The sequence below is a fragment of the Atta colombica genome, unplaced genomic scaffold, assembly GCF_001594045.1.
Source record: "Atta colombica isolate Treedump-2 unplaced genomic scaffold, Acol1.0 scaffold207, whole genome shotgun sequence".
Classification (NCBI taxonomy): domain Eukaryota; kingdom Metazoa; phylum Arthropoda; class Insecta; order Hymenoptera; family Formicidae; genus Atta; species Atta colombica.
Window position 1 is genome coordinate 2,127,510 of NW_017259302.1, and position 19,002 is coordinate 2,146,511.

Here is a 19,002-nt window from a genome sequence, read left to right on the forward strand (position 1 = left end):
ATGAGCATCTAAGAGACGCGAAAAGTCATTTCAAGCCACGATAGTGCGCTTTCTAGAGCGGCGCTCCACTTTTTTGGGGTATTCCTCGTACTCTTCGTCACAAATTGCAATTAGCATTTTCTCACCGAGCGAGTGACTGCGACAATCATAGACCGTTCTGGTTAGCTGGCTAAGTGGCATTAATAGCAAAACTTGAGAAACGAACGCGGGACTTTCCACAGTCATCTTCAGAGATATTTCTGCCTTATGACAATGAGCAAATTTAAATACTATGCTCCAATGCCTCGATTAGATCTAATTTGTCAGATTCAGATCTTTTATCGATCGTAGAAATTGATTGTATTATTAAAATGATGATTGAATTTCTTGGCCATACGATAAAATTGATAATGAAAGTTCGATAAATACTTGTGATAATTAAATTGCGTACAAAACAAATATGCTGATTTTCTTTTATATATGCAATTGTCTAATCTAAGATAAGATATTTGGATTGTCATTTTCGACCTCTAGATAAAACTGAACAGTGATTTCAAGACAATTACAATTACGTGATTCGTGCATTTCATTATTACTCATGATTCATTGTTGTGTGCTTTGTAATTACAATTTATTGTCTTGAATTTTTACGAATAATTCCGGACCAAACCAAATAATTGTAACATTCTTAGGTTAAGAGTACCTAGATATTTTAATTTTAAATTGAATATGGAAATCAATTTTCATATTACTAACTATAGCAATTTATAACTCTGATACTGTAAAGTTAACTTTATACTTTCTAATAAAGAAAAACATTCCACATCTTTAAGAAAAATCATGTTTACGAAAATCATGTATCCGAAGAATAAATATAAATATTTTATAATTCAAGATTCGCATAAAAATAATAAATTTAGTCATCAGTAATCGGTGGATTGACGTTTGAAATTCCAAATCATTCCATAGACAGCTTAATGAATAATATGAAATCTCATAGTAACTTTATACATCAAGAATTTTCCCTTTAACAATATTGCAAAAAATATTATGCTTTTCTAACGACGTTGTAAGAAAAGCTTGAAGCGTTCTGCGATCGTTTCCTCTTCAAATTTGAAATTTGCAATCACAGATCGCAATGGTCTTTTCAATTGCGAAAAGATACTCAGGAAAAATGAAAACTGTAAAAAGACTTTCTTCTCACCAAGAAAATATTAATCAATAAACGTAGCGTGACGATTGACAAGGAGCAAATATCACAATAGGAAGTCTCTGCACGACGCATATTGATAAAAATCACATACACGTATAATATAAAAAAAACAGTGCTAAATTGTTTTGAAAGATACGTGCATCATCGCATAAAGTTGCGTGCGTTCATTGGCGCAATCACTATATCGATTCCTTTATAAAAGATGCAACAGATTATTCTAAATCAATGAAGCATATTACATGTGCTGCAATTGCCATCGTAAAATTCTAAAATATTTTTAATGTATTTTTGAAATTTCTTTAAGAAACATTTCAAACGATTTTCTAAAAAATAATGCCTATAAGTATAATAAATCTTTTGTCTGATTATCTGCGGTGTAACCTTTTAAAGATAAATAAAAGAAAGTGTTTCTAAATTTTTTCCCAAAGTCATCTGATACACATATGACTTCTTCTTAATGGGTCAATCTTCGCAAATATTAATTTTTGTCCTATTTTCATCTTTTTCTAATTATTATTAGTTCTTTAAAAAACTAAATCTTTATTTTTTTGGGATGTGCTATTTGTTATGATTATTTTAATAAAGATTCGCTCTTCTTATTAGTGAAGATTCATTTTGAGCTGTTTGAATTTTTTAGTTCTCAGACTAACTAATAAAGAATGTATCTTCCATTTATCACACTATCGTATTGTAATCTTGTGTTTACTTGAAGTTTGATCAAGAGGACAATTTCTCCATATACACTTAAAATATTATTACGTTAGAAATATTCATTTACGGAAAATGCATTTTCATTTCACATGAAAAAATGAACATATCTTACTCCATTTTATTCGCATGTAAAATTTTATTAGTAATTCATATTCTCTTGTTATTATAACTTTTAATATATTATTTTAATATATTATTTTATCTTGTTATTGTTACGGATTTATTAAATAATTTTTCTGATTAAAAAGAGAATATTTTACTTTCAAAATTGCATGACAAATGTTAAGAAGTTCATAAAGAAGAATGCTGCCATCGATGATGTACTAATGTTTCAAAATTAATTTAAAAGATTCATTTGTATACGATTAAATCTGTATCAAATTATCTAATAATAAAATGTCTAAGATATAACGTAAGATATATAAAGTAAGATAAAATTTTATTTGAACATTATAGTTATATGTTTCACGCACCTTTCATATAAGTTTTGGAAAGTGAATGCTATGAAATAAATGAATAACTGTATGGAATCTACGCATAAATTCCGTGCAAGGAAAATATCAGCATGACCTTTGAGACGAGATAGAAGCATACACGGTTGTTGCAGCAGCTACGCTACGATATCGCTCTTCCTGAAATACGAAGGCCATGCAGTATAGATAACGAAGGCACCAGAAAGAGAGAATTTATGGTCTCTAAGCAGCGTATCCTGCAAAGATCCTCGTGCTGAAACCCCACGTATCTCTCCGTAGGTTTTCCACGACAGTATTAAATGGACATGCATATAAAGGTCATGCCGTGCGGCAAAAACTGGATGCAGACGTATCCGTTATGTCCTAAAAGGCGGGTAAACCGCGCGCGAGTTCTCTTACGCACATCGTGTACGCGCTTCTGACGCAATTTAGACGCAATTACTCGATCGAACGAGTTGAGCAACCTCGGGAAATTGCTCTTGAAATGTAAAATTTGTCCAATGGGAAGAATGTAATAAACCGATCACCGAATTTATAGACGCACTTCTGTATCTACAAGAATTATAATTATATTTTCCTAAAAATGAGAGTATGATACCTTTATTTTTCGATTATTGTATAGTCACAAACTATTGTACCGTTATAGAGTATAACGAATGCCGTTATAGACTATAGCAATTATACATTAATGTCGTTATTTATTCATTAAAAAAAAAGATAAGATTTCTCATTTACTTTCCTGTTTATATTATCTCAGATTTAGATCTTTTTTTATACTCTGTAACTTTATCTTACAGCAATAAATCTTCTATTTATTATACTGTCGATAATAAATCGAGCAATTCACAAAAGAATTTTTAGATATTATATATTTCAGACAATAACGTTCAATAGATTATGTTATAATTATAAATCGCGCCGCGCATATCTAATATTGAATATAAGATAACAATTTCCTCAGGACGTTGCAGTTTCCTTTCAATATAATTACTTGATTGAGACGAACGAGGTTATTGAAGTATATAACTCGTCTACAGACAACGATTAATAAACGCTCAAATAATTTTGTGAAGCAATCTTACATAAAGTAAGTAAGTGAGGTACGAAAGCGCGTTATAATATTTTTTTTAAATTAAATTCACATTAATCATAAAATCGTGGTAGAGATAATTATACTTGATTGTCGAACGAGGCTATTGAAGTTCATAATTCGTCTACAGACAACAGTTAATAAACACTCAAATAATTTTGTGAAGCAATTATAAAGCAAGTGCGAGTCATGAAAATGTATTATATTAAAAAAAAAAAATTCAAATCGTGATAGCAATGTGTCTATAAAGACAGTCTAGAAAGATTAAGGCCAGCTATTTAAATAATTAAATATAATCAAAAGAATTTCCTGTCACGATTTACTGACACATTGCTTTGGCGATGAAAAATTTTAGTAACAACTTTGCAAATCGTTAAATCGTGATTTACGAAATACAACCATAAAGCCGTTTTATCGGTCGTTTTTGACACGAATTCAATTCGATTGTACAGGAATGCACGGATGGATCATTTTGTTAATCACTGCCAATTTAAATGCTTAACCGAGGAGCGATTAGAATGTCTACTGCGAACAAGGTGAATTACTATAAATCCCGTTATTGATTGGCAGCGTTGCTGGGAAGATAACGCACATCCTACGCGTCATCTACGCGTCACTTAATTTAAATACGTATAAAACGACCTAGCCGATGGCAATACATAAACGCGTCACAAATGAAGGATATCAAATTATCAATCAAGGATACTTGGAGGCTCTGAACATAAGTCGATTCAGGAATGTTTTCATACATAATGAGAAAAGCAAAAACAGAATTTATTTCGACCAGATAATTCTAATTTTATACTCATTTGTGACCATATTGCAATACGCGAGACTCTTATGACATTTAGCACAAAGGCAAGATTGCAATCTTCTATTCAAATTTAAAAGCCACGTATGCGAAATTAAATATCCGTTGCGTTTAGAAGATCATATCTTTTTTTTTATACTGCTTTTATACAGTTGTTATATACAATATATAGTTGCGAGAACGTATTAATTTCGCAAATCCATCTAACGCAACGGGATGTGCTTTGCTCTTTGTGGAACATAATAAACGCGTCGATAAAAATTGTTTAAATACGTAAGCTTAAGTTCTCTTCAAGGATACAAAACTAGACCGTCAGTATTTCAAAACAACTCATGATCGATTACAATCAATTTGTAAATATATGCTCAACGAGCTTGAATTTCGTTGACTCAGTTAAAATTCGCGCGGTATTACGATCATAAATTAATGAAATAAAAAAAAATATATTGAACTAGATTTTCTATAGAAAATCTAATAATCGCAAAGTAAAAGAAATTATTACTGTAAACTGTGAATTTTCTATATAAGGTATATACTTCTCGAATTATTTTAAACATGGAGAAGAAAAATATTCTTTTTAATTATTAATTTTATTATTATCTATATAATAACTGTGAAAGAGAGAAGTATATTTTTTATGCTTCAAATGATGATACCTAATTTATCCTTTAAATAAATAAAAAAATAATAGTAATTGGATATAATAACAATATTAATAATTGCAATAATTAAAAAATAGTATCTATTACACACACACACACATACACACACACGCGCGCGCGCATATTCTATGAACAAGTTCACGTTTACATTCACAGAAGTCTAAAAAGCGAACACTTTTTTCTCTCTCAAATTCCAGCAAACTCGATTCAACGTGTAAATATTTTGCATGTTGAAATCTCTGTAGAAATGTAATAGCAATCGAAACATTAGACACGTTGGTGATATGGCGCAGTATAATTGCTTAAATGTTAAATATTATGTCTATCATCTTTTATTTGTCGCAGTTTATTAGATTTCATTTATATGATTATTAATTAATACAGAGACACATTTCACGTATTATTCTATTCATATTCAGATAAAACACTTCCATTGTTATTATGTCAATTGCATCTCACATTTTTGCGTTATTAACATCTTAATGCATCATCCTAATATGTAAGATTATGTACGCAAAGCAACGTTTTTATTACTTGCGATTCCATACATATGAAGACGTTGAATCTCTGGCAATGTTCTTTTGGGCAAAAAAATGTCTGATTAATTACTATGATAGCGATTTTCTTGGAATACACTTTACCCGACGAGAATTTCCCATCATTTAGTTATAGTGAGTTGTAATATCTTGGATTGAAAAGAGTTACGGTTAATCGAAGAATGACCTCTGTGAGGCCCCAATTTTCAAAATTTGGAAAAACTAAATAGAGTTAGCCCGAAGAGTTGTAGAGTTTTCAAGTGATTTTAAGAGTTCTGTTAATTAAAGCGATGAAAACACCACTTGAAGTTGGGAGGAGGACAATAACTTCACGATTCTGAAACTTTGAAGGGTTATAATCTCTTTATTTTTCATTTTAGCACTTTGCTCTACAGAGGACAATTATAACGATTATCCTTAATAATTAAATCGTTGAGATTAAAAACAAAAAAATCCTAGCGTTTTGTAGATTCCAAATTAAAATTTTTCTAAGTCCACACAAATCCAAAACTTTTTTGGAAATACGGCGTTCTAATACGAGTTATGGTAACTCACTGGAGGAATTCGGGATAAAATCGGGATTAGAGACAGATTAGCAGATAAAGAGCAGTAAATCCTTCATTGAGACCTGATTCTGCTCATGTTGGTGTGCTATCTTAATAGACATAGATATTCTTTAAAGTAGCACAGGAGTAGAATTAGGAATCTCAATGCACAAAGGATTTAGCGCTGTTTATATACTAACTTGTTACTCTAATCCCTATTTCATTCTAATCGTATATAAAGAAATTGTTTTAATCACACACACTATAGTTGAAAAAAAAGTATATGTAAACTAGTATATATTAAAAGTACATAATTAGCACAAAATTATGATATAAGTAAATATAAGTCTTTTACAGTGTTTCTTTCGAAAAACATTCTAATTTTTTGAAAAGTTAGAATAAATCACTAAACTATTAGAGCAATGAAATCAAGATTAAAGCAACAAGTTAACACGTTAACACAGTTAAAGAGCACTAAATTCTCCATACATTGATTGTTAAGGAAAATTATTAGAGGACTATCATAACTCGTGTCAAAAACGCCATATTTTTTTTTAGCGTTTTAATAAATCTCTCAAAGAGTTCTATCGATTATTCTATCGATTATGGATCAAAGTGTTAAAATGAAAAATAAAAAGTTATAATCTTTGAAATTTTCAGAAACGTAAAGTTGGCCCCCTGTTAATAATGTTTTCATCGCTTTAATCAACGAAACTCTTTCTAAAATTGATTCAGAACTTTACAACTCTTTAGGGTTCTCAAACAGAATTTTGCTTTTTCCAAATTTTGAAAAAGAGATTAGCTTCACTAGAGATCAAAAGATATCATTCGGTCGAGTATTCTGTGTCACTTGATATATAAAGTGAGCAATCCGCGAGCAATATACATCTTATCGCATATAACAAGCATCGTATCTAGTTATTATTTAATAGTCATGCATTAAATATGCATTAAATATGCGTTTTGTCAACAAGTAGATAATAACGATATTTACTATACTTTAATGAATACATAACAGCAAGATTACAATTTGTTTCAGAGACAACAAATAGGAATTAAATATCGCTATTAGTTATTAACATAGATGAGAAAGTTTTTGATAATCATATAAATTATAAAAGAAAAATAAGTGAGAATTTATACATTGCGGAGATACAAAATATCTGGATCTTAATTTATTTGCAATCCTTTTTTTGCTACAGAGCAAAAAAAAAAAAAAAAAGAAAAATCTATATATTTGAAAATACGAGAAGAAAAATCTATATGTTTAAAAACAAAAGTTAAATTTATAACAGCAAGCAAAATATTTCTATATATAAAAAGATCCGTATTTTTTCTTTTATTTTGATAGCGTGTTTCAACATTTTAAATAAAATACAGATTCTTAAAGAAAAAATTTTCTCAGTTTTATCAATACATTTCGTCAACTAAAATTCCAATTAATGCATATTTCTCTCAGTGTACGGTAAGCTTAAACTTTTAAATCTTACATCGTTTAATGTTATCTAATAAGCGGATAATATATGTGAAACCGAGACACGCGGTGCAATCGAATGTACGCGTAATGCATTGCATAATGCCCGCATACCCACATATCGTTCTATCTTCTGTAATTAGCAGACACGAGCGTGCTTGTTGCGTGCGTCGCGTCACGTGGTTGTCGCGCACGGTGTGAAGTCGCGCGTAAATTACGCGTCGCGAACCTTTTATTACTGTAATTCCAACTACTATTGTCTACCGTATGTCTGAGCCTCGGATGTAGGTATGTAGTTGTACCCGGTGGCACGTTTACATGAAGAAAGACAACGTGCGGTCGTTGACAGTGCGTGAAACGGAAGAAAATAATCGTCTGCGTGTTCCTTAAATGAACGAGAGACACTTTGTTGACATTGTGTCAAGTTTACGTAATTTTCAATTTATTTACCACTTACGACGAATATAATTCGCTGTTTTTGCAAGCGCTAGAACAACCGAACGTAAATACGCGAAATGTATGCAACGAACATAAATACGTGGCATTTTGACAGCAAGAAATAACAGTGTCGAGATAAATAGTAATAGGATAAGAATTTTCTGGGTAATTTTCTTCCTATTTCTTGACTGCGTGAGAATTAGAACAAGTAAAAAAAAAGAGACACTTCGCTCTCTTACGTAGTATAATTTTTTATATTGTCTGCCATCTGCTTTTGATGGCAGAAACTATCAACCGTCAATTCCCTACAATGCATAATGCAAAGTAATGAAGTATTCCATTTGCTCATTTGCATTTTTGCGAAACGTAAAACTCACAAAACGATGTTGACTCACACCCCGATTATGTCGATGCAATAATTTACAAATTCCATTATGCAGACAGTACTGTCGCAGACAGTACTTTACACGAGCAACCTGTTATTATCATAGTTTCGCAGGAGAGACATCGAAGCAGATCTGACACTCTCTTGAGAGATGCTTCGTAAAATACTTAAGAACGTGGATAATAAACGAAAGTTTTTTTTTTTTTTTCACGGATCTCGATAGCGTGAGAGAAAAGCTAAGCGACGTCGAGTTGTGTATTACCCTTGCATTATCCCAGCATAACATCTTGCATAACGAATTTAACATAAAATTCAAGATTGCTCATTCGCGTGTCTCATTACAAGTTCTCGTTTCCGAAAGTTTCTCACGTACAATCAACACAAGAGTGTCAGCATTATGCGAAAGGAGTCTCAAGAATGGACCAGTAGTTCAGAATTGTTTAATACTTTGCAGTCTATGTATGAATTATATCTACTATTGCACTCTGACTAAAATAAACCATGCTGATGCATTGATACGAATTGAGCCGCGCATTTTTTTACATGTTTTTTTACATGCCAACATAAAAGCACTTTTTAAAGTGCTTGGTTTTCTTTTTTTTTAGTTTTTATCTATAACAATTACTAAACATTAACTAATAGTTGTATGTGTTTGTTAATAAGACTGACGTTTTTACGCAAAGGCATTGTCGTCAGCGGATTGCAAAGGGTTAAAAGAGATTGTAAGATATATTGTACGTTATATTTTAATATTACATGTTTCATAATACTCATTATTGTTTCGTAGTAATCACTTTTTGAGAAAAAATGAGTATAACATTGTAACGCTAGTCGTAGTTAGATACTAGATTGCGTTTTTGTGTACACAGAGAATTAAGAATGAACGTTCTCAGTGGCTGCATGTTATATGAAAAAAAATCAAAGGATTTTATAAGGAAAGTGGGTAAACAGATATAAAGAGATACAATGCCAATGAATTTCCTGAGAGGAATAAGAAGCGTTTTTACTGCGAAAAAAGAGGATAATTGCATTATTAATGTCTATTTGTACAAATGTAGATTAACTTTATAATCTCGATTTAATTTACTCTTTATCATTTTCTAATTCTTAGAATTAGAAAAAGATAAAAAGTAAGTTAAATCAAGATTAAAGTTAATCTACACTGATAGAAACGGGCATAAACTGAAACATCTAATTATATATATGTGTCAAGCACAAAAAGTTTTGACAAGACGTAAATGTTAGACTGCGCGTATAATTGTTATAAACGTTATTTAGAAGCTTCCGATTGTAAAGCGCACAAAGTTGAAAACTTCTTTTAAAAGTTAAACATAGAAAAAAGAAATTACAATGGGCAAAGAAAAATATGGATCATAATTTTTACAATATTATCTTTTCTGAAAAATCTTCCTTTTGAACATGAATTCATAATTCCCAAGCGGATAATTCTTCATCTAACATGGTTAAGAAAAATTCATGTTTGGGATTACTTTTATAAATGACATTTCGGTATTTGCATGATGTCTTTATTGGAAATTTCAATGCCAAACGAATATTGCAAATATATAAAAAAATCAGTGTGGTTACGGTCGAAATAATAAAACTGGATATTGCAAGTAGACAAAGATTCGAAACATCGAAGCAACTTGTGCACACAATAGAAATGCGAAAATAATCTCGTCACGATGGATTAGCCCTTTCAATCTCCGCAAATCTGACTGAAAATGTCTAATCAATCATGTAAATAGAACTTCAAGAAAAATAAATATTTATTTTGAAGCAACTCGGTACATTCGAAAGATTTCGAGACCTTTGCTCAAATAAACTCTGACTGAAAATCTCATGGATATCATGTCTCTACGTTTGATTAAGCTATAATAAATAATAATGAATAGACGCCATATTTTAGTGCACATATAACGTATTTTAAAATAAAACTTTAATTTTTTATATCTTTTAAAATAACATACTTTAATTTTGAATATATTCTGTTCCTTTCATCAGAGAATTACTGATAATGTTCTTGTGTCACTGACTGTGACGTCTTCCTTAAATCAATCGATCTTGTAGGGCTCTGCTCTCTTTGTCCGGATTTTTCCAGCGCAGCCTTAAGTCGGTTCTACATTAGTTGCAAGCTGATCGCAAATTTGTTGCGATAGCCAATCTGAAGCTTGCATTTTGAAATCAACGCTTTATATTGGCTGTCACAACAAACTTGCGATCAGCTTGCAACTAATGTAGAACCGGCTTTATGCGCAAAGCAAGTTTATTATTCAGCGGCGCGGGACAAGCATCAAATTGAATTTGTTGACGAAGTGAAACGCATTACAGCGAGACGCACAGAATGAATCGTAAAACTCACATTGTCTCGATATTCTGACAAACTAGAAAAGAAAAGAAGAAAATGAAGTTCGACTTTAATGACGTTCTTTTATGTTTTTAAGAAAAACATAATTCGCAAAGAGCAAATCAAATACATGTGCGCAAAAAGGTTTGGATTCATCTCTTTGTACTTTTATAATTTTGTCTCTTCTCTATTTTGACGAAATAAAATCATAATCAAATTTTCCATTCATTGAAAGTTATAATAGTTACAATAAGATGTTAAAATAAGTTAAAAAATAAGATGTGTGTAACTATTGATATAAGTATCGATAAATTTAAGAAAGTATCATCACTTTGTGAACTCAAGATTGTGGAAATATCTACATATAAAATACTAGCTATTTATCGAATATATTCTTCAATACTGTTACGAATTTCTGTGTTAGACTTGGAAATGCAAAATAAGCGCTAATCTCGAAAACATCAACGTTATTAAATCATATCGCAACTAAAATACAATAAAATTAAGACGTAATGTAAAAGTAAGAGAAACGAGTTTCCTGCTGCGAGAGCGCAAGATATGCGGAGACGATAGCAAATGTTCAAGTAAGTTTTTAGACATGCTTTTAAGAAAAATGTGTTGAAACTACATTTCAATTGTATCTTAAATGTCTACATCTTTAATCAAAATGTTTATCTTATTTTAGAAGTATTTAATTATTTATATTTTTTAGGGAATTTTCGAAACGTTATTCTTAAAATTCATAAATCAACAACAATAGATGATTTCATCTGTCAAATATTCTAATTGCAATATATTTACTTTACGTCATATTCAATCCGTTTATTAAAAAAAATTAATCACAAATATTTTATAAACGTTTCTAACAATATTCAAGAATAAAAGAAGCAATATCAATTTCACGATGTTATTTGAAATTTCTTCGATAGGTCAAATGTTAATTAAATGCTAATATAAAGATTTTTTAAAGTAGAAATTTTAATTATTATTTGAAGTCAAATGCAATTCCCCTTCTTAATCTCGATCTTTTCCGCATAACTCAAATTTTTCATCTTACTTGATGCACGACGAATGCGTGACTAAATTCTTGCCTGGATCGTTGATCCAGGAGCAATGCCCGTGGATTTTCTATCTGGGACTCATTTCACCGATAACTCACGGAAAGGAATTCCGCGTCGCGCATAACGCGCGATCGGTTATGCCAGCGTTTCCATCAATCCGACACGGTGTACGAACACTGAAATAAATTCAGAAAGAACATGACGCAGCGTCCGTCGTGCGATCCAGGAAATATCAACTCTCCCGAGACGAATAGCGAGATCGTATAAGAAAGCACAATAGGCAATATAAAACAGAGTGCTCCAGAGCTGTCGATATGTTGCCTTTATGTATGAATTCCTAGGTCAATGTTGTAGATTTCTCCTTAAATAGGAATGTTATGACATCAGCATTTAATGTACAATAGATTAAAAACGTGAAATTGAAGAGAGTTAAATTTTAGAAGAATAGCGAAATCCTATTCTATGTACGAATAATTTCAGGCTTAAGACCTGTAATTTAGATTGTCATTTGATATTTAATGTAAAAAATAAAAGATTTATGAGAAAACCGTGCAATCGGACGTTTATTAAGGAAATCTCAATTATAAATTGATTAAACAAAAACATGGTCAAAGAAAGGCTCTTAAAAGAAAGATTATTTTGCAGGAAATATTACTGATTACATCAGCTAAGTGTGGATAATTCTTCTGGATATTAATTCTTCTGAATATAATTGTTTCGAGATACTTATTCTTGTGATGGGTTTTTTATGACTTATTTTTTTGCATTTGCTGTATCAAGGAGTTGTATCCGGCGGAATTGTTCGCCGACGTTTTTCCCATGATGATGCACGGTAGATTAACTTGGTCGACGAGGCGCTCGAAAATCATTGCTGGGGCCCGCGGACACGATACTTTTACTTACAAATTGGTATTTTATCGGTGTTGGTAACAAAATGCCTCCCATCGCGTCACGTCAACGCGCGATCGCGTGAGAAAGCGGCGAATGAAGTTAAAATGGTCTAATGGTTTTAGATGAAAATGATTGCATCGTTTGATTTAATACAAACTTATTGAAAATTCCGCAAGAATTGCTAGACCTAATTAAGGACGATTATTAGAGATTTAGATTAGATTCCCACAAATGTATTCATTGAAGACATAATTAAAGTTCTTAATGTATGTTACAAAAGTTACATTATGATATTCGAATTAATGCTAAAATAATAGAATAGTAGACAATTGTCTTAGATTATGTAGATTAAGATACAACAATTGCCAATTGTTATAAGCAATCCTGAATGTGTGAGAAATGTATTATCTTAAAACTAAAACAAGAAAAGATGTTGAAAATAAAATAATAGATTTAATATTATGTTATTATAAATATTAATAGATTAATATTTCAAATAAAAAATATATGAAAGATATATAATCGCATCTCTTGGAAAAAATATACTATAATCGCAATTTTATATGCCAGCGAAAAAAGCGGTATCAAAAAAATTAATAAAATATTACGACATAATATAAATATTAATTATCATTGTGGACATTTGAATATAATTTTATTTTCTTTAGAAAAGATTGTTAATAATTAAGATATCTCGTTACAATTTAATTATACGTATACACCAATATTTATTTTCTTTCCACTAGTTAATTTGTTAGCTAGCTAATTGACATTGACATTCAAACCTGTTTTAGTTCTGTGAGTTGTTTTACGAATTCGCTGTTTCACGCTAATATTTCCGCTTAAAATCGTATCGTGTATATTACCTTGTCCGAGATGATATATGGTAGCTGAAATATACATATCGTTGCACTCTCGCTATCAATATCAATATTTATACATTTGAGTTCTGCGGAACATGATGCTAAATCCAGCGATATGTTATCGGTACAAGGGTCTATATTACATGTATGCATCGTGCATTATTGCAGTTCAACCATTTCTCGTACATTACGTAGGTATCTTACATCTTTTATAAACGACACTTTGTTCGCTTATCTGGCTGCCGTCGATCGGTAATAGATTATATCGAAATTACGCTGCGCGAAAAGATCTTAATTTCCTATCACGACATAGTTCGACACGATGACGTATATGTTTGATATTTTAGCGTTGATATAATAAATTATACGCCGCACATAATCTTAAGATATAGATATCCAGACTTTTTTTGCCTAAGAAAAAAAAATATCGAGCAAAAAATTCATGTCTTATTACATTTCAAATAAAATATAAACTCCGTTAGATGATAACCAGAACTAATAGATATCAAATTACGCAAAGAACGTGCATGTCTAATTAAATGTATGTAGGCACATACTAAGATTGAATGATATTTCTAAAACAAGACAATCCTGGGAATTCCAGGCATGTAAAAACGGTGTCGAGACTTTTTCATGTTAATAGAACTATACAAAGCATGTGACTAACTTTCATTTTTACATATAAGAAAATGATCTTTAAATAAAAAAAATAAAAAAAAAAATAAAAAAAATATATTTTTTAATATTTCTATATATATAATATGTAAATAAAGATACATATCGTAGATCCATGTAAATATTACACAAATATATTACCGTTCTGAGACTTCTAATTAACTCTTTCCCTTTTCGATTGTTTATTTTGAATAATCAGAAGTCTCGTTAATTTTAACAACATATGTAAAATGACACCAAAAATTTTTCCACAAGATACACGATCTTTTCTCTTATGATCCGCGGACGAAGAACGTTTCCGTCAGTAGGCCGCATGTAAGCGGAACAAACTCAGTGTTTCTGGCGCCGAGAGGCGTGAAACCGACGTTTGTCATCACGCCAAAAATATATTACATGATGGCATGGATTAGAGCCTCTCTCTTTCCTCCCATTGAGGGGAAAAAAATTTCCTCGGACCACGTGGGAGTTATACGCAGGCACATTGTGCGTCCGATCTCACGAATGGTTCACGAGACAGATTTTCTCACGCCACGCGAGCGATCTTGAAAGTAATATTACGCTATGCGCTTTTTGATTTAGTAGGGTAGCCGGGTCACGATCCTGTGAATAATGGCGGTGCAGTTGATTAGATTAGATAACGCCGTGCCTAATCGGTAATCAAACTAAAAGATCCTGATAAGACTTTTTGTATCGATACGACGATTTAAATAGATAACCGGGTTTTTAAAATGACTTCGAAGTTATTTATGGTGATGACATGATTTCTTATTTGATATTCTGCTAATTTCTATTGATGTCTTACTCTTAACTTCTTCAAACGTAACGTAAAAAATTTCAAACCGGATCGTCACTGAATTACTATTTGCATATATATGATAAATATGTCAAGATTGAACATTCTCATAATTTACTCGAACTTTCATTTCCGATGTTTTTTAAAGATGTGTATGTCCGTATTATTAAATTTCATGAGATGAACTTATTGTAGAATGTTGTATATATATATATATATATATATCTTTATATATATCTTTATTTTCATTAAACTGTGTTATGGTTTTTTTTTCTTAAATGATATTCTTTTTAAGAGACATGTTAATTATTAGAATTATTTGCTATACAAATTAATACGATTAAAAATAAAAAATATAATTATGTTAGTAACATGGTTAAATATTAACTTAAATTATGATGCAACTTTTTCTTGCTTTGAAACCTATTTCGAACAAAGCGTCGCCGGAAAAACTAGATAATCAAGGCGCAGGCATTCACTCACCTTATGATTTCGTGGCGTCCTCGAAAGGTTGCTGCGTCCATTGATGAGAATATTGTCGTTGAAAAACGATACGTCGCAGGGTGACGGTGGACCCCCAGAGATTTCCCACTCAGCATCGTCAGTCGTAGAGGCATCTAAAGTAGCATCGAGCATTATAATGCCACCATCACCAACCTACAACAAAGAAACAATAATGATAGTAGAACATCATGATGAGTTTCGAAAAGAACATTGTATAGAAACGTCACTTAAGAAAGACAAACAAGATATGTAGTTGTCTCAAATATATTTTATGACATACATATTTTTTATACATTTATTACAAAATTTTATGAAATTATTCTTTACACATGATACATTAAAACGTAATCATTTCAATATCATGTACTATTCTTCATAAATATATAAATAATTTTAAAGTAATTAACAATGTCATTTCATTAATAATTAATTAACATAAGATAATAAACTTTGCTTTAAAATATTATTTACTAATACATTAATATTTAATTTTATATTATGTATTTAAATTAAAATCTGCCTAAGTATGGATAATTTATTAAAAATTTCACTTGCGATTAAGACTATCAATATGCGATTTTAGGCTATTACTCCGACAAAAGAAATTTGTATACATAATATGCGGTATTATTATCTGTAAAATAATTTTCTTTCTTGTTTAATTCTCAATTTAATGAAAATTTAACGAAACGATAAACACCTCGTTATTTTGATTTTCAGCGCCACTGTGTAAATAAAATTATTAATGTCGTTTGAAATCGACTCTTTCGTGAGTCATATGTATAAATTCCTCTCGTTTACGAATGCAAAAGAGAAGATTTTAGTAGACTATATAGGACGTGTGTTCATGTTGGATTTGAGCGCATATGTAAATAAGCGCATATGCAAATCTCTATAACTCGAGAAACTCCCGCGGCGATTTAGGAAAGTTGTTCCCGCGTGAAAATATGCAGAGGGTTTGCTTGAAAAAATGCACCTTTTCCTAACCCACATTTAAAGTTAACATACACGAGACTAACAGTAATTTATAGTTCGAGTGTATTTATCAAACAGCCTCCTCAAGCTTTCGCTCATGGAAACTAAATGACGATATCCGCCATTAGATTTTATTTCATTTTTTGGAAGATTATCATTTAAAATTTTATGCAAAAGTCGACATAAAGGTTGTTTATTATTCGTGTCCTAAATCAAATGTGCTCTAGTAATTCTGCGAAATAATGAAATCACTAATCTTTTCTCTTGGAAATGTATCTCTGAACTGTCCTTATGTTTTGTAATCACGTGATGCATATTTATAAACATTGATTTCGGTCGGTTATATACTTAAATAAATCAAAGTAATAATAGGACGCACAATATGTTTTTTAATAATATAATTAGGATTAAGTATAATAAAGAGTATAAATGATAAAGGATCAGGTAATTGAAAAATTTCTATGATAAAATCATCGATTAAAATAATCGATACATATTTACGTTGTACACCGGAAATTTTTAACAATTCAAATTTATTAAATATCATTCGGTAATAAAAGTCTTCACGAATCTAATGAAAATATAATATGATCTCTTTTAAATCCTTATTAATTTTCTAAAAGAAAACAGAACAAGACAGAATAAAAAGTTTCTGTATGAATTAATTTTAGATGAACAAATTTATTTGATTAGACAATTCGGCCATAATATCGTATGTGCAAAAAAATGCTTGTATTATTTTTTACTTTTTCATCAGGCTTATGGCAAGTCGAATAAATTCACATAGATAGGTACTGGGAATAGTTTTCCTTCGCTTCTTAGAGGTAAAGACTGAAGGAAGATGTGTCTAAGCACACGATCCGCATCTCCTCTTACTTATTTATTTTTCTATATCAAAAAGAGAATAAATGAAGAACACGTTCTCCAACGGAGCATAAAATATGTCATCACACTCTGAAAAAAAATATTCAAAAAAGTATTTTCGTTGTATGTACAAATTACAGCCTGCAACTCTCGTGATGTTTTCTCCGCGTACAATTGCAAATTATTCCCGAAGTGATCATGTGAGGGAGGGGGAGGGGGGAGGGGAGGAGACCTGTCCTGCCGCGTTATTTTTCTCCTTTTGTTAACAATGGAGATGTTAACTGCAGACGATTCGATCGTGCTTTCGAACGTGCCGTAACGACCGCGACGGTTACATTCACGCGAGACGTCAGTCGGTCATTACGATTACCACCTTTCAAGACTCTCATGAATGGGACATCCTGCCGAGTCGAAGAAAAGAGGGAAACGTGAGTGATACAAGGTAATATGGATAAACACTCGGTTCGCATCGAGCTGTCCTTCGAGGGAGGGCCTGTTCTCGGACTGCCTCTCTTCGGTCGAGTGAATTCCTTCGCGAAAGAGGATATACGAAAGAAACGCCATAACTTTGTCGTGGACTTTAGAATTATCTGACATCTGTCATCCGGATATGTGTTTACGTTCTTTTGAGAAACGTCACATTTATTCTTATGTTTGCATGAAGTGCTATTTTCAAAATATTAAAAATATAAAATAATACTGTTAAACTAGAGATAATTAAAAAAACACAAGTATATTTAATAAAAAATACATTATTAGAGAACTATTAATTTTTTAGAAAATGCAAAAACTGTTAAAATGCAGATATTTGATTTTTAAATAAAAAATTCTTTGGAATGGAATCTCTCACTCTAAAGAGTGAAAATTGAGCGAGTCTCGAAAAAAAGTAGCTTAATTTTTAATCTTTAAGGATAAGATTTCACTCTTTAGAATGAATTTATTCTAAAAACTTTAAAGAGAAGTCTGTGTCAAACGTGTTATGTATATTACATTAATATTAATAGGTATATCTTAATCACTTTTAATATTTTATGTATTTTTGACGATATATAATAAATATATTTGCGAGAAACTTTCGGTAAATTCCACGTTCATACGGCGAAGATTCGCGTGTGAAATCGAATGGCCTTATATCGGCAGGACGGTCAATTTCCGGTCTACTTCCGGCGATCGCCGCCGGAGGATCAACAATTTTCGAAAGTGATTTTTTTTTGTGGTAATCTGCTTCTCCATCATGTCGCACGACGATTTAGGTTGAACGTTCGTTAATCCAGAGAAAAATGCGGTCACAGATCATAAGACGCAGCCGCATTACGGACGAGCAACGATCGAGGCCGAGCAACATAATATCTGTATTTGAATATAAAACATGGCGTGCCGATGCTATATGTCGGTGAAATGAGATAAGCGAACAAATATGTAGCGATTCCGTGTTGGAAGCCTATTATTTCCTTGCTCGATACGTTATATTTTGACAAAATCTGTAATTTGCGAAAGTTTCAGATAATATTAACATAAAATGTCTCAGAAGTCACTTTCTCCGGAATACAGAAATCTCTGATCGAATGATAGATTTTGAACAATAAGACATCGAAAAATTTTAAATATAAAAAAAATTGTCAATTAAGACTACTAAATTCATGTGAGTAGATAACACGATTTTATTCGCACAAGTTATCAATAGAATTATAAAGAATTTTGTTTTGTTTTGA

The 19,002-nt window shown here is 31.3% G+C and overlaps 1 protein-coding gene across 1 annotated transcript in view; it reads right to left on the reverse strand.

The window, feature by feature from the left end:
- Nucleotides 1-19,002, reverse strand: part of LOC108687553 — a 43,265-nt gene that overhangs the window by 4,448 nt on the left and 19,815 nt on the right. The window contains exon 2 of the mRNA XM_018193384.1: nt 15,431-15,604. Within this exon, the coding sequence (XP_018048873.1) occupies nt 15,431-15,604 (174 nt within the window). The remainder of the gene's footprint in view (nt 1-15,430; nt 15,605-19,002) is intronic.